This window comes from Panthera tigris, chromosome A1 (assembly GCF_018350195.1).
Source record: "Panthera tigris isolate Pti1 chromosome A1, P.tigris_Pti1_mat1.1, whole genome shotgun sequence".
NCBI classification, from domain to species: domain Eukaryota; kingdom Metazoa; phylum Chordata; class Mammalia; order Carnivora; family Felidae; genus Panthera; species Panthera tigris.
In genome coordinates, this window is record NC_056660.1 from 224599930 (window position 1) to 224621513 (window position 21584).

Below are 21584 nucleotides of genomic sequence, written 5' to 3' on the forward strand. Positions count from 1 at the left end.
GGGTGTCCAGAGTGGCTGGGTTTAGGACCTTTGCTTCCTTTGCATGTTTGGTGTTCCAAAACTGGAGCGATTTCTTTTCCATTCTGGAATGATAATTAAGTGTTCCATCTTTTCCTGTTTCTAGTGATGTACTTAGAAATGATGGGGTTGGAACAGTGAACAAAACTTGTGTCCTGGATTAGAAGGGCACCAACCTGGGGCGCCTGGGTGGCTCAGTCGGTTAAGTGTCTGACTTCCGCTCAGGTCATGATCTCATGGTCCCTGAGTTCAAGCCCGGCGTCGGGCTCTGTGCTGATGGCTCAGAGCCTGGAGTCAGCTTCGGATTCTGTGTCTCCCTCTCTCTCTTTGGCCCCTTCCCCTGCGCATGCTTGCGCGCACGCTCTCTCTCTCTCTCTCTCTCTCTCTCTCTCAAAAAATAACATTAAAATATTTTTTTAAAAGGCACCAACCTGAATTAGGCATGAGGCATGCATGCCTCGTGCTCATGTAATATGGCAGGTTGCTGTGCTAGAATTTGGGGATTAAGAAAAAGTGAAATAAAATCCAATCGTTGCCTTCAGGAACTTCTCCTCTGATGGGAAGAAACTGATAGAGCTAAGTAATTTCAATGTAGGCTACCAAAAGCTATACTAGAAATGTGTCCATGGTCGCTGAGAGAGGAGGTGGTAGGTCCTCAGGAAGGAACTCGGTCAGTACTTCATGGAGAAAAGGGTGTATGGTTATGAGTCAGAGAACGTGTGGGAATATGGCCGGCATGAAGGAGAGGAAGGGCACAGAAGCCCTTGTAAAAGCATCGATGTTTGGACCAACAAGGGTAGTTAGGAAGTGGAAAGTAGCCCATGAGGCTGTGGGGTTTGCTGAGGGACACGAAGGGCTGGGGCTGGAAAGGCAAGGCAAGGGAATTGAAAGACACGTGTGTGCGTCACCCCCAGACAAGCCCAAGAGGACTTTCCGTGGGGACACTGAGGCTCTGTGCTGTTAAGTGACTTTCCAGAGGCCTCAGCTGTGAGCAGTAGACCCAGGATTGAGCTCCAGTCTCCCCGTGTCATTTTAGAACGGACTCCTCCTTGCTGGTGCAGGACACGTGTTCAGGGCTTTGTCCTGCTTGCGGAGACCCGTGCGCTGAATCCCATGCAGGCGGACACTTGCCTGAGTCCTCTGGCAAGCAAGGGAGTGACTGACGTAGGTCTCGAGAGCATCGTGTGAATTAAGAATTTGATTCACACGGGACTGAGAATGTTGGTCAGGTGCTCACAAAGTGTTCTACGAGGAGCCAGGAGCATATACTTCAAGCGTCGTGAGTCGGTCTTGTTACAACTACTCGACTCTGCCCTTTGAGGACGAAAACACTCACAGGCTGGTCTGTGTTCCAATAAAACTTTATTTATAAAAACAGGCAGCAGAGCGGATCTGGGGCCATAGTTTGTGGGCACCAGGGCAGGCATCTGGGAGACTAGCCTGTGTGGGTGGGTAAAGGGCCTTGTTCACATCAAGGGGCCCTTTCCTTCATGTGGGTTCAGAATCCCTCCTCTCTGCTTTCTTGCGGGCTTTGCTCTCTGTCTTTGGGCCTCCCCGCCCCCTGATTCTCTGATTTCTCCCTTTCTACTGGATCCTTGGCATTTCTAGTACGTTCCATCCTTTAAAAAAATATATTCACCTTTGGTTCCGTATCGCCCTTAGGCCGCGCGCCTCCCCCACTCCTTCCATGGTGCGCCATCATTGTGGGTCGCTTCCTTGTTCCCTGGGGCTCCCCAGTCATCCTCCACCAGCTCCTCTTCTGTCAACCTTTCCGTCTCCGGGTGTGCAGGACTCCCTGGCCTCAGACCCCTCCACCCTCCCCCACAAGTTTCTCCTCTGATTCCAGATGTATGTCCAAGTGCCTCTGAGGTCCCATCACAGAGATGGCTCATGGGCATCTCAGAGCACGTCCTACATTCATCCGAAGCTTCTCCCAGACGGGTGTTCCTCCTCTCCTGTTCTCATGCTCAGCAAGTGGACTCCATGCCACCGGGTCACAAGCCTGAGGTCAAGAAGTCCTTCTTGGAACTAGAAGTTCTTCTCCTCTACATGCCCTCTCCCGCCCCCCCCCATTAAGGTAAAATCGTACACAGTAAAGCACCCCGATCTCACGGAGACTGCTTCCTGGGTTTTGCCAGCTGTGCAGGCCTGTGTCGCAACACTAGGATCATCCCCCTGGCAAGCTCCCCGGGCTCTCAGGAGTCCTTCCCTGCATGTCGCTGTCCCTTACCACCCTCCTGACGGGGGCTGTCCGTGTCGTTCTACCCCCACCCCCCACCATCTTTCCCGGGCCGCTCACTTCTCGTCTCCGCCGCCCCCTCTCTTAACTCCCCTTCTGTCCTCACGTCTGTCTCCCTGCGTCCTCTCCGGCCTCCCTCCATGCATTCACCACACTCCATACTCTGCACAGAGCGATTCTTTAAAACCATGAACTTGGTCATGACCGCCTCCTGCTCAAAAAACTGTCTTGTGACTTTGATTCTGCCTATGAAAACTTCTCAAAGCTTTTAATATGGCCTGTGAGGCCCCCATATCAGTGATTGGGGTTATTTTTCTTTTCTTTCTTTCTTTTTTCTTTTTTTTTTTTTTTTTTCATAGTTTTTTGTCTCGCTTTCAGCAGGCTAAGTCTCATGTTGGTTCTGGGAGAACACGTGTTCTCTGAAGCCCATGTTTGCGTCAGCAGTCATGTTGCACCGAGGGTTAGAACCGTAATTGCCATCGGCTGATGAGAAAAATGTAGGACTGGATGTGTAAGCGATGTGTTTGCTTTTCGTGGAGGTAGAATAACATCGTAATCGCCGTACGAGTCACTGTTGTACGGCGGCTAGAAGAAAGGAACAAGGTGGAAGAAACGAGGCACCACGCTGCCCGTGGTGGAAGAAAGACACCAGGCTCCGCACCCAGGTAGTGAGACCATCACACTACAAAGCGGTGACGCTAACCAGTAGGTTAGAATTAGTCCTGTTCATTTGGATTTTTTTTTTGTTTGTTTGGCGTTCTACTTTTGCTTGTATTCTTTTTTTTTTGATTTAACTTTATTTTTTATTTCTTAAGATGTACATCCAAATTAGTTAGTATATAGTGAAGCAATGATTTCAGTAGATTTCTTATGCCCCTTACCCGTTTAGTCCATCCCCCCTCCCACCACCCCTCCAACAACCCTCGGTTCGTTCTCCATATTTAAGAGTCTCTTCTGTTTTGTCCCCCTCCCTGGTTTTATATTATTTTTGTTTCCCTTCCCTTATGTCCATCTGTTCTGTCTCTTAAAGTCCTCATAGGAGTGAAGTCATATGATTTTTGTCTTTCTCTGACTATTTCACTTAGCATAATACCCTCCAGTTCCACCCACGTAGTTGCAAATGGTAAGATTTCATTCTTTTTGATTGCTGGGTAATACTCCATTGTATATATATACCACATCTTCTTTATCCATTCATCCCTCGATGGACATTTGGGCTCTTTCCATGCTTTGGCTATAGTCGATAGTGCTGCTATAAACATGGGGGTGCATGTGTCCCTTCGAAACAGCACACCTGTATCCCGTGGATAAATGCCTAGTAGTGCAATTGCTGGGTCGTAGGGTAGTTCTATTTTTAGTTTTTTGAGGACCCTCCATCCTGTTTTCCAGAGTGGCTGCACCAGCTTGCATTCCCACCAGCAATGCAAAAGAGATCCTCTCTCTCCACATCCCCGCCAACATCTGTTGTTGCCTGAGCTGTTCATGTGAGCCATTCTGACAGGTGTCAGGTGGTATCTCATTGTGGTTTTGATTTGTATTTCCCTGATGATGAGTGATGTGGAGCAGTTTTTCATGTGTCGGTTGGCCGTCTGGATGTCTTCTTTGGAGACGTTATTACTTTTGCTTGTATTCTCAAGTTTGGCTTTCTAGTTCTGTGATTACGGCTCACAAGGGTGGAAGGGGATACCTAGTTCTGGGTATCACTGTGCTGTAATATACGTGTTCTGTCGTATTCTCCCACATTACCTAGCAGTAACTCAGTTCTGAGACTGTCTACCTGGAGATGATGTCTCATCCCACAGGTTAAGGGCTCGGTCCCCCAAGACTGCCGTCTCCGTGTTCCCCACCCCCCACTTCAGGTACCAGTCACAATTCCGAGTTGTCACCTGTGCTGCTGATTCGCCGGGCTATAGATTGGAGGTTCCGACGGATCCACTCCTTTGTGTGATTAATTTGCTAGAGTGGCTCACAGAACTCAGGAAACCAGTTTCCTTACCGGATTACCGGTTTATTATAAAAGGATATGACTCAGAAAGAGCTGGAAGAGATGGCTAGGATGAGATCTGGGGAAAAGGCCATCGGCTTCCCTCCAAGGGTTCACCAATCCGGAAGCTTCCGGAACAACATCTCCCACCCCCATTTTCGTGGATTTCTATGCCAGCTTCATCACCTAGGCATGAACGATTAAATCATTGACTATGGGTACTGAATTCAATCTCTTGCCCCTCTCCCCTCCCCGAAGGCCAGTGGTGGGGGGAGGAATTGAAAGTGCCAACCTTCTAGTTCTGTTATTGGCTCCCCTGGCAACCAGCACCCCCCCCCCCCCCCCAGTCTTTGATTACCTGGGCGCTTTCCAAAAGTCACCTCATTAACATAACAAATGACATCTTTATTGCTGTCATCATTTAGGAAATTCCAAGTGTGTTAGGAGCTCTGTCAGAAAGGAGGATGAGGACCCAGTATATATTATAATAAATAATCACTCTATCACACGTATTTAGCATGTATATTATATGCTGCATAGATGTTAATAATGATGGTTAACTTGAAAATGTCTGGATTGGGGGTGATTGGTGATCTTCCTCACCACCCTACTCCCTTATTTAATGTTTGTTTGTTTGTTTGTTTGTTTAAAGAAAGAGTGAATAAGGAGGGGGTGGGGGCGGGGGGAGAGAATCCCAAGCAAGCTCCCTGCCGTCAGCCCAGAGCTTGACACAAGGCTCGAACTCACAAACCTGTGAGATCACGACTGGGGCTGAAATCAAGAGTCGGACACTTACCCAGTGGAGACACCCAGGTGCCCCGCTATTAAAAGAACTACTTGACGGGACAGCAGTGACCTCTCAGTGGGGCCCTACTGTCCTCCCTTCAGTCCCCTGGACTTTGGCCCTGCTGGCTGCTTTTCCTTCCTCCAGGGCACTGAGCAGGGTCCTCCCGTGGGTCTCCCCGCTCTCCCTTCAATTTTCACCCACTTGTCTCCGGTGCATGTTTTCATTTTTTGGTCTCCCTATCAGTGTGCTGCCCGACCCTCCTGCTCCCCCAAAAAAGGTCTTTACTGAGCCCTTACCGTCCACCTAAATCTGAACTTTCCTGTCCTCTGGGACGCTTGTGACTCCTTGCTCGGTATCTTTGTGCTGCTAGATCACAGACAGACTGTGCCATTTCGCGCATCCCTGCTTTCTGAGCCCTCAGTGCAGCCTGACACGTAGCAGGTGCACAGATGTTTAAGGAGGGAAGGAATTACCTGCAGAGATGCTCTTCCTCCATTGCTTCGAAGATTACCTTGGTTTGACCCTCAATAAACTTTTCACGTCACAGGCAGGGGGGGGAGGAGGAGGAGGGAGAAGTGGAGGAGGGGGGAGTGTTACTTAAAGGTGTATGACCCGCGGAGAGTCCTGTCACCTTGTGATCAGGTTACCTTTCCTCTCTGCCTTGTTCAGGTAACACTTCCGTGTCTCCATATATGGTAGCCCCCACCTGTCCCCTCCTACTACGGTCCTCTCTGAATTTTGTGAAACTGCTTTCAAGAGTAGCAGTTCCCAAACCTGGCCTCATGGTAGAATCCTCTGGAAATTTTTATTTTTTTTTTAATTTTAATTTTTTTTAACTTTATTTATTTTGAGAGAGACAGAGTACAAGTGGGGGAGGGTGAGGGAGAGAGGGAGACAGAGAATCCCAAGTCGGCTCCACGCTGCCTGCGCAGAGCCCGATGTGGGGCTCAAACCCACGAGACCGGGAGATCATGACCTGAGCTGAAACCAAGAGTTGGACTCGTCACCAACTGAGCCACCCAGGCACCCCTGGAAATTTTTTTTAAAAATACCGACAGTTGAGTTCTACACCTTACGGTTCAGGTTAGAGGTGTATTAGGTGATTCTGATGTGCAACCAAGTTTGAGAACTGTGGTCACAGAGCACCGTTCAAGTCGGGGTTTTATTTTGTTTCAAGTTTTAATTCTGTGCCAAAAAAGATGTACTTAAAGAAGGTGCTTGAAAAAAGTATGCTAGAGTGAGAAAAAATGTGACTGCAGATTGCTATAGATCGATAGCCATGACTGGTTCATGGCAATGAGAGTCTTGGGTTTTCTTCTCTTTGACCAAGTCTTGCTCTTGAATTTGAACCGTATCTGCTCTGTGATCGAATCTTTAACATGTTATATTTGTCAGGGTAAGCTAATGGCTGTAACAAACAGCACCCCCCCCCAATCTCAGGAACATTACACAGGAATGCTTTACGTCTTGCTCATTTTGAAGCCCCACAAGGGAAGGTAAGAGACTTGACTTTATTCTGCGTGTCATTTTGTTTAGAGATGTGTCAACCCTGAGGGCACCCAGGTGGTGGGCATGGGAGGCGGAGCCCAGAGGACCATGAAGAAGGGAATTTTTACCCACCAGACAAGGAAATGGCACATGTCCCTCTCGCTCTGCTGTTCAGCTGCCCTTCTGTTCCACTGGCCACATTCAGTCCCTGTTACTCACGCATCGCTGTCCTTACTACCAGGGAGGTTGACACGTTGTCTGCTTCCTTGTGCTGGAGGACAAAGAAACGCATTTGGGGAACATGTGACATCATTTCTGTCTCATACGTTTTAACTAGAGGACTTGGTTTTTTAAGTTCTGTGTGTGTGTGTGTGTGTGTGTGTGTATGTGTGTGTATGTGTGTGTGATAGAGTCAACAACTAGATAGATGTATATATATATTTTTTCAAATGCCAAGCATTACTTAAATCTCTTCTTGCAGTTTTTCTCTCTTAGTTTATGTCATTCATTCAGTGCTTGACTGCTGAATGCCCTCTGTGTGCCAGACCCTGGTCTAGACAGGTGCCAGTGACGTGAAGACGTGCGTACTAGCAAGAATCTGCTTGTTGGTAACAGAAAACCCAGCCGAAGTTGTCCCAACTCAGATCTAACACCGGGCAGGGCAGTTTCGGGTCTGGGGATTCAGCCACGCCTGCCGGACCTTCTCTGATTTTCTTGGCTTTTGCTTTATTGTCCCAAGATAGGTGTGGATTCCCAGGTACTGTCTGCAGCAGGGGGGAGGTCTCTGCCTGGTGTCTCTTGTGTGTACACAAAGCCCCCCACGAGCCCTTAGCACGCTCGACATGAAGTCTCTCCGGCTGGAGTCCTCGCATCTGCCCGGGATCTACCCTGTCACTTGCAGAGGGAACGGTGTTACTGAGAGTTGCCTAGACCAGTGTAGGTTCCCCGTGGGTCTGTGGGACCCAGCCGGACGTGGCTGTTGTCATCTCTGAGTCACTCCCTTTCCTTTATTACGTGTGGTTAATCATTTCCCATTGCACCAGAATTCCTCTTGCGTAACTTCCCAGATCGTGGCACTCAACGAGGGCAGCTTTTTCAGGACCACGCGGAGCTCATCCGTGTATCTCGCCCACTTAGCAGTTGTGAAGGCGCTGCTTTGATACATTGTTGGTGTTGCTCTTCTGTTGCTTAGACCTTTAGTTGACTTTTCTTATAAGTTCCCTGCCTTTGGCTACTTCTGTTCTCCCCAAAGTACCGGACATGGTGCCTTACACAAAATTGAGTTTCTCCTTTTAAATCCCTGATCTCCATGCCTGCTTGTCCATATCCGGCGGGGCTGAGCTTGTCCGGGACGTGACCACCAGCAACAACTGATCTCCCGAGAGCCCTTGCGCTCCTTCTGGAGCATTACCTCCAGAGCCGTGTTCCTTCCAGGCCACCTCGATGAGCTTAGTCTTCGCCGTCTGTCTCCTGTCTCCGGCGGTTGGCTCTGAGCCATCAAACTGGATCCTGTGGGCTCGCTCTCTCTCTCTCTCTCTCTCTCTCTCTCTCTCTCTGCCGCCTCTGATCTCAGTGCAGCTGACCCAACCAGAATCCTGCACCCCGTGGGTCTTCCCGAGCTCATCTCGCCCTGGTGCCCAACTCTTTCCCTTTCCTCTCCGTGGGACTCATGTTTGCCGGTCTGTTAAGGTGCAACTTGAACCTTGTTTACTTCTCTCACCGGCCTCCCCTCCCCGTGTGCTGCTGCGTTCCCTGGCCCTTAATTGTCACGAAAGCGTGATCTCTGCAGGATGTCGAACCCAGACCTGGCGTTACATCCTGGCTCGGACGCTTAGCCGCTGCCTCCCTTGTAGGACTGTTGCGAAAGCGATGATAAAATGATTCACTGTGGGTCGAGTACCGGTGGGGTACCTTTGTCCACTTCAATCATATTTATGAATAATTGCATTTTTGTGCATATTTTGTGCATATTTATTTGCCTGCTTTCAGTTCCCCAGAATGACGTTGTTGGTGTGCCTGTTCATGTGACAAGCACTTAATACCAAGTGCCTGTCACCAGCACCAGAGGTGCTGTGGAGATGGCTGGGGATGCTCGAGTGACCAAAGCAGAGATCCTTGCTCATTTCAGGGCCTCCCTGGAAGGATAGGCGCCTTCCAGCCTCTTACCTTAACTTAGTGGGGGTGGTTCCGTTTACCTCCGACGCCACAGAGGCCTTTGCAAGTGCCAGAAACCGTGTGGCCAGAGCTTTCACTGCCCTTCAGCTTGCCTCGTGGGACCGACATTTCGACCTCCTTTTTCCCGCCTTCCAACAGGTGTTCCGTGGACAAACTGGAGGGACGTGGGTCAAACTGAGTTTCGTTTCTTTTTTTGGTTGTTTGTTTGTTTCTCCTTGTAATTAGAAGCCCAAGCTTGTGCATTTTGTTTTGCAGCGGCGAAAGTGGGGCAGGGAAAACCGAAAGCACCAAATTGATCCTCAAGTTTTTATCGGTCATCAGTCAACAGTCTTTGGAACTATCCTTAAAAGAGAAGACATCCTGTGTCGAACAAGCTATCCTCGAAAGCAGGTATGTCGTGATCATGTTCCTTCTTTCAGATAAATAGGATTTACTGTCCTCCCTGTTGGCGAATTTAAGGATGAATTAGAATCAGTGGGTCTGTTTTCTCTTTTTCTTCTCTTTTACAATTCCTTGAGAAGTCCCAGCATGCACATAGCAGTTTCCAATAACCTGACCTGTCTCCCCCACCGCCCCGGCCCCCGGCCCCACCCCTGGGCCAGGTTAGAGGTGGTGACTGAGTGATTCGGAGGAGCGTTCTGTAGCCTCCTCCTACAGTGAGCCCTCGACTCGCTTTTGTGGAGGCCTTGTGACGGGCAGAAATTTCAGCCTCTGGCCACTGTGTAACAGAGGACTTAGCACAGCGATGAGGGAGCCTCTGCTCAACATCCAGCCCTGTGGAGGCACCATGTTGGCAAGATGGCATTTTAAAAAAATTTGTTTAATGTTTATTTATTGTTGAGAGACAGAGCATGATCATGGGAGGGGAAATGAGAGGGAGAGACACAGAATCCGAAGCAGGCTCCAGGCTCCGAGCTGTCAGCACAGGGTCCAACGCGGGGCTCGAACTCTCAAACCGCGAGATCGTGACCTGAGCCGAAGTCGGACGCTCAACCGACTGAGCCACCCAGGCGCCCCAAGATGGCATTTTTGTAGCCTCCCACGTGGCAGAAGGTCACTGAGACCTTTGATGGCAGTGAGCCTTTGAAAGAGGGCTGTGTGGGGAGGTATCCTCTGAATTTTTATTTTATTTTTTTATGTTTATTATTGAGAGAGGGAGAGAGAGAAAGAGCGTGAGTGGGGGAGGGACAGAGTGAGAGGGACACACAGAATCCAAAGCAGGCTCCAGGCTCTGAGCTGTTAGCACAGAGCCCCAGGCGGGGCTCAGACCCACAAACTACAAGATCATGACCTGAGCTGAAGCTGGACGCTTAACCTACTGAGCCACCCAGGCGCCCCTGCATTTTTATTTTAAGTGTGCACTTGCCAAACATCTGATTTGTGCCTTATAAGATTTTAGAACCAATAAGGACTTTACAGATTCTATTACTTAGAATTTAGTCCCGGGGTCAGCAAACTACAGCCAGATGCCCATAACCTGTGGCCTGTTTTTGTTTTAGCATTCATACACTTTTTTCCGGTGTCGTAAAATATACATAACGTTTATAACTTTAAACGTTTTTTTTCAGCGTGCAGCTTAGTGGTGTTAAGTGCATTCATGTTGTGCAACCATCACCACCATCCATCTTCAGAACATTTTCATCTTCCTGCAGCCTGTTTTGTAAATAAAGTTTTATTGGAACACAGACACGCTCATTTGTTTCTCTATTGCTGATAACTGCTTTCGAGCTGCAGTGGCAGAACTGAGTGCTTGCAGCAGAGACCGCAGGCCCCTACAAGATCTATTACCTGGTTCTTGACAGAAAGTTTTCCACCTCCTGACTGGTCTGACCCCATTTTACAGGTGGAGAAGACGCAAAGAAGTTACTGATAAATGAGTTGCTCCAGGACAGACAACAGATGGGTGAAATGCCCAGGACTGGGACTTTTTCAGTTGCCGAAATTTAAGTGGGGGTCTTCTCCTGTGCGATCCCTGGCTTAGGTACATAAGCCCAAGTTAATTTGTGCGAGATCGGACCGTAGTGACTCCCTGAGCTCCAGTATCCTGCGCCTGCACGAGCTGTAAGATCTCTCGTTCAAAATGATGAGGATCATAAACCCATTTCAGCAGGGGCTCTGGAAAGCTGGCTCTTCTGTAAATAAACCTAGTCACTGTGGGTCCCGTTGCTTTCAGATTTGCCTCGCAGTTGAATATTTAGACAATTGGTGAGGAATGCTCTTGCGGTTTTTAGATCTACCCTAATTAACACTTGCTGCGGTCCTCGCGTCTTCTTTTTAAATTTTTTTTAATGACGTACCATGTCCCGTTAGTTGCGTATATCATAGTGATTAGGTTTTCTGCGCGTGATGAGATGATCCCCGCGGTAAGTGTCCTTACCGTCTGTCACCGTGCGCGGGTATGGCGATATTACCGACATAGAGCCGGTGTGCCGAAATTGACATCTCGTGACTTGTTTATTTGCTAACGAAGCTGTCCTCACTTCTATCACAGCCCCATCATGGAAGCTTTCGGCAACGCGAAGACCGTGTACAACAACAACTCCAGTCGCTTTGGGAAGTTTGTTCAGCTGAACATCTGCCAGAAGGGGAATATTCAGGGCGGGAGAATTGTAGATTGTATCCTGTTTCTTGTTTTGAGTATTTGACTCTGTAAAAGGACGAACTGTTCTTGGTTACCACAAGGGCAGTTAAAGAATGTGACACATTCCGGGTTTTGCTCTAATATTACTCTGTTGGACCTATTAATTATTCTGGGAGAACCATCTTTCGGAAACTTCGATACTGTCTGTAATCAGGAAAATTGGAATCCTCATCAAGCGTCAGGTTTTTTTGTTTGGAATGAATTCTGTCAAATAGTGTGGCACCTCCGAGGAGGTCATGTGTCCTGTTTGAATTGGATTTAGGTGAAATAGCCTATGCTTTGTTGGCTTGTCTCTTTGGCACAGAAGTCTCTGTGTCAAAGAGCAGGAATTTGTTTTTATTTTATTTTATTTTTTTAATGTTGTATTTTTGAGAGAGAGGGAGAGGGAGAGACAGAGTGCAAGTGGGGGACAGAGAGAGAGGGAGACCCAGAATCTGAAGCAGGCTCCAGGCTCTGAGCTGTCAGCACAGACAGAGCCCGACTCGGGGCTCGAACTGACAAACCTCGAGACCATGACCTGAGCCGAAGTCGGCCGCTTGACCGGCTGAGCCACCTAGGTGCCCAAAGAGCAGGGATGTGTCATTATTTGGGTCACAAAGACTAGAAAATTGAAGGGTAATTGAGCATGTGATCTCCTTGTTTTGTTCCTTGACTTGCCATTGCTTTTCGCATGAAGATTTATTAGAAAAAGTAAGTAAACATTTAATTCACATTTTCTTCTGTAGTAATGATCTTTGGAAATTACAGGTTTGTGCTCACTAAACAGAGGAAACCTCTCTGAGTCGAAATCTGATTTCTCTCCACAGAACCGAGTAGTAAGGCAAAACCCCGGGGAAAGGAATTATCACATATTCTATGCACTGCTGGCAGGGCTAGAACATGAACAGAGAGGTGAGTGGTGGGAGACCGGCGGGGAAACACGGGCTAGCAACTTGTCCTCCCTTGAAAAGCCGTCGGTAGATGCAAAAACTCTCTTTGGGCTTTGTTGGTGTTCCATCGATTGAAACAAAACGTAGGAGAGACGGGCCGAAAGATGCTGAGTCCATTTTAGAGCCAAATAATGTAGGGGGGAAATCATCAAAAGGGAAGTCTTAAACGTCTTGTTTGTTTTTGGAATCTTGAGACTTTTCCGACTTGTACAATATTGATGAGAAACTATATAACGCCTCGTAACGGGTTTACTCTTAAACCACACCCAAAGAAAGCTAATTTCTAAACATTTGGTTTTTAAGAGAGAACAGCCAAGACCGGGTCCTCATCAGTTATTTTTTAAATAACATTTTCTATCACGCCATCTAATTTAATGAAATTATTTTTGCTTCCTCTAGGTGATGATTCAGAACTCTGCATTTTAATAGGGGGCTGTTAGCATAGAATTATTTATGTATTTTATCTTTTGAAGTTACAAAGTGAAAACTCTCTTGGACTCTGTCTTATCCTGGCCAGTCAAGTACTGATACTCCATTTTTCGTTGTCTTTTTGCAGAAGAATTTTATTTATCTGTGCCAGAAAACTACCACTACTTGAGTCAGTCTGGATGTGTAGAAGACAAGACAATCAGTGACCAGGAATCCTTTAGGGAAGTGATTGTAAGTTACGTTGTTCTTTTGCCTTCTTAAGAGCGACAGCCCCCTAGAAAAATAAGTGACACGTTTCATTTTCTGTTTCAAAAATATTTTGTTAATGAAGTAATTACATTTGCACTGCTGTGCGAGAACAGGTGCTTGCTTCTTGTTCCCACTCATGAGAAAGACTGTTCCAGACTGGAAGAGAATCCTCTTTCTTTAGAAGTTGGATGAATGTCTGTGACATTCAGGACAGATGGGAGGTTGACTTGGAACAGTCTACTAAAAATAAAAAAATCATAGGCTTGACATTGGATCATGCCAAGCTTTCTTTTTTGAGCTTACAAATATATATATAATATATCCTATTAAATATGTATATATTATATGTGTGTGTGTATTTTTGTAATAACCATTTCCATGGCTAAAACCAAATCTGTCAACCATTAGACCAAGTAACTGTTAGGATCTTGTTTGTTTCTCTGCAAGAATAGTCACCTTACAACTCTGAGGTGTGGATAAGTGAGCGTCTGGTAGTTTTCCGATATCACAAGGACTTGTTAAACGGTGACAACATTCAGGAAGCCTGGTTGTGGAGCTTTATTAACAGCCCCACCTGACTGAGAGTGGCCGGTCGATTTTGCTAATGTGGTTCTTCCAGCAATGCCAGAGTCACTGCCGTAGTAGCTGGAGACAGTGGACCGAAGGTGGATTCACCATTGTCAGTGCGGCTGACATCGAGCACTTACTGTACAGACTTCCCCAGGCCATCTCTCTCATTGCTCTGAACCCTGAGGGTAGGAATCCCGGCTGTCTGCACTCTGCGACCCGGGGAGGTTGGTGACCAGCCTAACCACACACGGTACCTAATAGAGCTGGTGGGGAAAGTTTAACTCCAAAGACTCTAAACCACAAGGCAGGTCGGTGGTACCTGCTTTTGCCTGTCAGGTTCTTATCTTTACAGCTGTCAACGCTTCTCTCTTCACTGTCCCCATTTACTCTTCTAGATTGGTCATAAAAATACCTTGTGGAATGAAATCGGTATTTTTTTTAAGTGAATGTGTATCATAACATCATTTTTTCACGTCTTAAGTTGAAAATGAAATTAAAAACAGGATTGGTTCTAATATCAGGATCATCTTCCCTCTGTGGGTCTTTTATCCATCATTTATAATGCGGGGGGCGGGGGGCTTGGACTTCTTTTGCCCAATCTCCTCTCTTGAACCTGTTAACAAAAAAAGCCCCCTGCTGAGGATGCCTTTTTGCTGCGTAGGCTGGACAGCAGGGGATTTGGCTCTGTGAACTGGATTTTCCAAAATGTGTTTTAAGTATTTTAAATTTTCTTTCCTAGTTTCATTTGGCCCCTGGATTTGTCACTACTCAGACTTCATCCCGTTTCAGTTTATTATTGTCTTTAGTGTGTGTTCGAATAAATATAAAAACTCATTCTTATTTTTAGTGAAGAAAGACTTCTCTTGGGATTTTTTTTTTCCTGTTTTCTTCTTCTTTCTTTGAAGCTGGAGAACCATGCTTTGTGATAGAAGGACGTTGTGGCAGAAGACAGATAATTATCCAAGAATGGCAGGTCTTGTACTGATTAGCTCGCTGGCCACTAGGGTGCACTGGGCATCAGTCCTCCCCTTGTTCTGGAAGTGCCCCTGAGAAGGTACTCCCATGGCTTTCCTCTGCTTTCCTCCGGGGGCTTCATTTTCTGATTGAGAATCGTTTGTTCTTTTTGTTAACTACTGGTAAACTTCTGAGGCTTGCCCTGCCTTCGGTGATTGCTGGCTCCTACTCTTTATTTGAAAGAGTAGGTTTTGGCCTTTAAAATCTGATCTTACGATGGAAAGATCATCTAGAAAGGAAGAAAAATTTGTACGTGAAATTGACAGAGAGGTACGCAACAAGCTTACAAGTATTCCATTTATGTATTTACAAGTATTCAATTTTATATATTTACGTTGTGATTACTTTTTAGTGTCATCCTACCAGAAATGTAAATGAAAACTTAGCTGCTAGTAAGTAAAATCAGGAACATGTAATTTTTACTATTATTTAAGCTTCTGGAAGTTCTAAGCAATGCAGTCAGAAAAGAAAAACGATGTGCACCTTTTCAGAAAGGAGGAAAAATTCTCTTTTCTATAGCTAAACCTGCAAGAATCGCAAATTGGGGAATGGCTTAAATAATTTGTTATGTTGGTAAAATAAGATCCATTACAGCAAGCAAAGCATGTTCAAGTATATTCAATTACATGGAAAATTTATTTTAAACCTGAGAAAGATAAGCTGCAACACTAGATAATCCTTTTGTTTAAAAAACATTTTATGTATAATTTGATATATGATAATTCGTATAGTAATTACGTGTGCGGAAAGAAGGCTGAGACAAAAATGGACACAAAATGTTCTCTCGTGAGGCAGAATTCTACAATCTTATTTTATCATTCTGTGTTATATTTTTACAGTAAATAGGCTGCCTTTTATGATTACCTAGTTATGATTACATTCCTAGAATCGTCATTTCTGTAATATGGGAATATAATCGGAAGTATCCTAACAATACCAGCCAGCCCACTATTCTGCCTTAGGCAGCACTCTGTAACCAGGAGTGACACAGGAATGGTTAAAAACTCCCCCAGGCATGCATGCGCGCTCTCTCTCTCTCTCAAAAGTTTTTTTTTTAATAAAAAAATAAATTGGTATCTTCATATTTCAATTTCATGAAGCTTTTTTCCCAGAGGTTTTTGGACCAAAGGAAAGGAACCACATTCCATTAAGCCTGAAGGACATTTGTTTGCATAATATGTTGAAATGTCCATGGAGAGAAATTGTTTCTGTGAATTCTGTATGAAAATGTCATTTCTGGTGTTCGTTCTTAGCTACTAAAAAAAAATGATCCATCAACTTTAATGTCCGTGTACTCTGGCAATAGGACCTTTAAAGAATTTTCTTTATTTTACTGAGAATTTGCTTTATGTATTTTTAGAGTTTATCATTGCCCCCACTTGGCATGAATATAAATGAGTGCCTGTAAAGTATCATGGGAGCTATAGGGGACCTGTTTGGTTTTTTTCCCCCCTGGGGCAGACTCTGTGTTTCATAACCATTTGTTTATGCAGCCTTTCAAGTTGCCCTAGAAATTGCTTAGATGCAAGCTATTTCAAGTCAATGAGAGCAACTAATTTACTGTATTGCCTGCATTTGACCCACCAGAATGGGGGCGGATGAAATGTGTGAGAAATAACAGGAGTCTTTGGGTGATAATCTTTTCAGATTCTCTTATTCCACAAATGTTGAATATTTTTAGAGTACTTGGCTGCGGACCAGGACTGGACCCAGCCTTACTGGATATATCCATGGGTTTTTAGTTGTTTTGAGCCCACGTATATGTATACATAAATTCATTCCACATGAGTCCAATTTTATTAAGGCGGACTTTATACCTCAATTTTGCCGAACATGAAAACTTCAGTCTCTTTCAGTGGTAGAGAACTTGGGAGCATAAGCAAATTTATATTATAAAATAGCATAATATTGCCTCATAGAGCGTTACGTGATAAATTATGATTTTTTTAAGATTTCATTTTTAAGTAATCTCTGCATCCAACGTGGGGCTTGGACTTAACAACCCCAAGATCAAGAGTCACGTGCTCTACTGACTGAGGCAGTCAGACTCCCCATGATAAATTATTATCAGATTGCTTATTTGGAACTTACTGTGGCCAGAATAGCCTCCACTTCCACCATTCCAGTGGCACCATTTGTTCAAGATTCATCTGTGGCCCCTTGGCCTTCCGGAATGGCATCTCCGCACCTCCCAGCCAACTGCCTGAGACCTGGAGTGGATATACCTTTTGGCATCTGAAATTTGCCCCTCTTTTCTATTCATTTCCAGGGTGATGAGCCTGGCTTCCTTTGTTTCTTCATGGTTGGGACCAGATCACATATTTGTCATCCCCCCCACCCCCAACCCCCAGTTTCCCAAACACCTGTTTTTCTATGTGCCTAATAAGGACGTTACTGAAAATATTCTGTGTAATTTTTTGCCAGTTTCGTAACTAAATTGCTGTTCAGTGCTTCTGAACTATCCTGAGAATTTCCCAGCATGGTGTTTTGAGTCTTGAGCCCTACTGCTGAGAAAATAAGATCATTATAATAAGCTTTAAAGCGGCTACTCTTGGGGCGCCTGGGTGGCTCAGTCGATTGAGCGTCTGACTTCGGCTCAGGTCACGGTGTCGCAATTTGTGGGTTCAAGGCCCGCGTCAGGCTGACAGCTCAGAGCCTGCAGCCTGCTTTGGACTCTGTGTCTCCGTCTCTTTGTGCCCCTTCCTCTCTCTCTCTCTCTCCCTCTCTCCCTCTCTCTCTCTCTCTCTCCCTCTCTCCCTCTCTCTCTCTCTCTCTCTCCCTCTCTCTCAAAAATAAACATTAAAAAAATTAAAAAAAAAAAAAAAAAGTGGTTCCTCTTGCCAAAGGGGTGGAGATTGTGACTAAAAAGATTTTAAACAAGACAATAGGACGCAAGTAAAGGGTCTTGCCAGTAAGTTTAGCACCCGTGCGCACGTTACTGGTAATTGGTTGCACCCATTAAATTACCCCATAGTATGATTAATACAATTATTCCTTATCACCATGCTCCTGACTCACTTAGGGTTAGATTGCAAGTAGTCAAATTTATTAATACCGTAAGCACATTTGATTCATTTGCTTTCATGTCTCCATGTATAACTTCTGTATGTATTTTAGGAACTTCAAGAATTTTTTCATGGGGCGTCTCTCGGTATTTTTCATTTGATAGCTTGACATTTTGTGCTACTGCAAACTTAGTATTTTTAAAGTCTTACTTCCTGTTAGTGTTATAGAGACTCCAAGTAGTTGATTTAAACAGTGAAGACTTACATTTCCATATCGTTCTATGATCTAAGAATTTTTATAAGTTAGTGTTGAATAGGTCTTATTAATATAGGAGGATAACTTTAACCATGGAGATGGAAAATACTAACTTTAGCACAGTGGAGGTGCTTTATAATTATTTTGCTGTTTAGTTTGGTTCTTACCACCATTTCAAGAGGCTTGAGAATAAGAAATTATTTGTATTCCTTAACTGTCATTCCTTTAACTTTTAGGATAAGTGAATTTGAATAATTTTCCGTATGTTTCTTTTTAATTGATAAGCACTTGACTAATCGTTTTTATTCTTTGTGCCAATTTCTATTTACACCCATGAAATGAGTCTTCTCACCCCTGAGTAAATAGTTTCTCTTAACGTGTTAAGATTACACCGTGGGGGATATTTTACAGAACTTCCTTTCTATTGAGATTTTCTTTGTAGTAAATTTCCAGCATTGAAGTTATGGAAGATAATGCAGGAGATTGCGTTTTCTTTTTTATGTCTTTAGAAAGTAATAGCATCTGGCTGGATAATAAGTTCGTGGACTCTGTGTTCGTGGGGCCCGATTTTGAATCTTGGCTGGGTAGCCCTGTGAGAGTTACTTAACCTCTCTGAACATTCGACACTTATGCACATTTGTGGCCAACACAGTGCTACCATAGAGTCTCGTTTTCCCAAAAGATTATATTAACTTGTGTACTGGTGATCAGTGCATAAATGTCCCAGTTTCACCAGTTTTAGGTTTAACATCCACAAGTTTTTGGCTAATTTAATAGAAGTTATTATCCTGCATTTGCTCCAATAAGAAATGCCTGTTGCGTCATTTTGCTCATGTGTCTTTTATTACAGCTTAAGCGATGGCTCCTTCCCTTATAATTTTTAAATTTTCCTGCCTATTGTTGTTGCCCTTTGTTTTCCCTTTATTGTCGTCTCCTTAAAAAGAAGTTAAACTTCTCACATTTTTCAATCTCTGGTTGTTTCCTTGTCTAATTTCTGTTGCTTCAAAATGGCGCGTGGTTTCCTTCCTGGTCTCCCAAAGTGATTGTCGTTGTCGTGGTTATTACGTTGTGGGTCCGACGTAACCCCTGGTGGGTTATTTTCGTCAGTGTGGCCAACAGTCCTGTCCTCAGTTGGGGGCGAGGGGTGGTTTCTTCTTGACAAGCATGTGGCTTCTAAATCACACTAGAAAATGAGCACATCTTGGGTGGGATTCAGAAGACGCCTGGCTTCCGCTGTCAGGATACTTGTATCTGGGGACAGACCTCGTCTCCTGTAGTCGCTGGTGTGTTTTTCTCCATTCATCTGTTCCGTGAGGATCTATTATAAAAGGAGCAGAGACTCTCCTGTCTACGGAGTTCCTAAGAAAGAATTTTATTCCCCCGGTTTGGGTCCCTGCTGCACTTAACCGTCAAGGGAAGGCTCCAGAGTTTACTCTGGAGCAGCCCCATGAAGTCTCACCCTCACCCCACCAGTTCATGTGGAAGAAAATAAATGTTCCGTTACGCTTCAGTATCTACAGAAAAAGCATTTCCTTATCACCGTCATTACTGTGACTCTCTGAGGTGATTCTGCTGTGACATAACTGGGAAGCCTCTACGTAAGGTATCTCATTTTTCCCCATTGGTGGGGTGAGCGCTCCACATTCTACAGTTCTTTTTTCTTAATGTTTTTTTAATTTCGATGTTTGTTTAACGTTTAAATATTTAGTTAGAAAGCGTGAGCAGGGGAGGGGCAGAGAGAGAGAGAGAGAGAGAGAAGAGAGGGAGAGTCCCAGGCAGGCTCCGCGTGGCCGTTGCAGAGCCCGACGCGGGGCCACGTCGCTCGCACTGTGAGATCGTGTCCTGAGCCGAAATCAAGAGCCGGGCGCTCAACCCACTGAGCCACCCCAGGCACCCCTGCAGTTCTTTCCTAACATCATGTTATTTTCTCTGTGGCTCTGCAAGGTCTTTATCCCTTGAAATTGAGGGCCCGTGAGTCTGTTTCCTGTTTTCTTGCCTGTAGAGCAATACCTGACACTTCTATTGAGCGGGGAGGTTTTCATTTTCTTTAGTGTGGGGAAAACACCCGCAAAAACATTGAACACAGTTACTGTCTTTCAGACGGCAATGGAAGTCATGCAGTTCAGCAAGGAAGAAGTTCGGGAAATTTTGAGGTTGCTTGCTGGTGTATTACATCTTGGGAACATAGAATTTATCACGGCTGGTGGGGCCCAGGTGTCCTTCAAAACGGGTAAGATGACCCCTGCCTTCCTCCCTTCCTCCCTTCCTTGGCTTTTTCCTCCTAGGGAACTTGGACCTAAAGTATTTACTATCCGCCCTTTTGCAGAAAGGGCTTTCTGAGCCCGGGAGAGAGAACTTTGTATTTGATGCGAATGATCAGCCGAGAAAGGGTCCAAGCATCTAAGAAGGGATTCCTGGGTGGCATGGTGCCTGTGTTCTCATTCTTACCAAGAAAAGAGGAAAATGGACCTGGTAAAGAAATGGGAGCAACCAGGATGGTTGTAGGATAAATGTTACGGGTCAGGGGCGTAGTGTCGCTGTAGTTTTTCGTAGTTCTTGAGTGGTGACGCAGTGTAGTGGTAAAGACTGTTTTCAAGCGTGACCGCTTGGCTCAGGGTCCAGCTCTGCCATAGGCCGGTTCCTTGGGTTATAACGTGTCCCCTCAACACCACTGACTTCTGGTCTATAAAGTGCGGCCGTGTTGTCAAGATTAAACGAGCGAATATGCACATCGCAACGTCAATAGTCACTTTCCAGAAGTAGTTGATGGGTTTACTCTTGAGACTTTCCTGATGGAAGCCACGTGTGAGGGCACAAGGGCTGGGGGGGGGGGGGGGGGCAGATGAGTTAAAGTTTGAAGTGGCCTTAGATGAGGCCAGAGCTGTAGGTCAGCAGTTCTCACGCGTTTGGTCCCAGAGCTTCTCAATCATCTTCAAACCATAGAGGACTCCCCAGGGCTTTTTCCTTTATGTGGGTCATGTCTGTTCACGTTATCGCATTAGAAATAAAAACTGAGATGTTTTTGAAAATTAATTTTGCCATCACCATCAGAAGCTCCTTGCATATTGAAATAAATAGTGTGTTTTTATTCAAAAGACTATCTTCCCAAACAGAAGAAAATCCGCGAGAAGAGTGACATTGGCTTACATTTTTAAAATGCACATTTTAAAAAAAAAAAAAATTTTTTTTTTTAAGGTTTTATTTATTTTTGAGACAGAGAGATACAGAGCATGAACAGGGGAGGGGCAGAGAGAGAGGGAGACACAGAATCGGAAGCAGGCTCCAGGCTCTGGGCCATCAGCCCAGAGCCTGACGCGGGGCTCGAACTCACGGACCGCGAGATCGTGACCTGAGCTGAAGTCGGACGTTTAACTGACTGAGCCACCCAGGCGCCCCACATTTTTGCACATTTTGAAAATATCTGAGGTCGGGGAGGACAGCTGGGTTCTCTTACTTGCTGCAGTCACTTTGGTGAGCTCCCTCATGTCATGTAGCCACTGGAAACTCCTCTGTATTGCGGTGATGGAATGAGAGTGAAAAAAAACCAGCAAGAGACGTCTTCGGATCACTGAAAAGAGTTAGGACCTTGCAAACCTTTATGGCGGGGTCTTGGACCTGGGGTCTCAGGACCACACTTGGTCCGGGCGTCAGGCCACTAGCCTAAGACTCATCAAGGGAGTGATTAACCGAGCGACGAAATGTGCGTTCTCTAGATTCTACCCGCGGGATTTAGGAATGTTCTCTGGCCTCACGTGTCGCAGTGTGGAGTTGGCTCTGAACCCATGTCTCTGCGTGGGGCT

The 21584-nt window shown here is 45.5% G+C and overlaps 1 protein-coding gene across 1 annotated transcript in view; it reads left to right on the top strand.

Annotated features, from left to right (window-relative positions):
- Window positions 1–21584, top strand: part of MYO10 (myosin X) — a 228834-nt gene that overhangs the window by 119642 nt on the left and 87608 nt on the right. The window contains exons 5-10 of the mRNA XM_042997350.1: window positions 8947–9081; window positions 11183–11307; window positions 12009–12022; window positions 12139–12223; window positions 12818–12921; window positions 19885–20014. Of these exons, the coding sequence (XP_042853284.1) occupies window positions 8947–9081; window positions 11183–11307; window positions 12009–12022; window positions 12139–12223; window positions 12818–12921; window positions 19885–20014 (593 nt within the window). The remainder of the gene's footprint in view (window positions 1–8946; window positions 9082–11182; window positions 11308–12008; window positions 12023–12138; window positions 12224–12817; window positions 12922–19884; window positions 20015–21584) is intronic.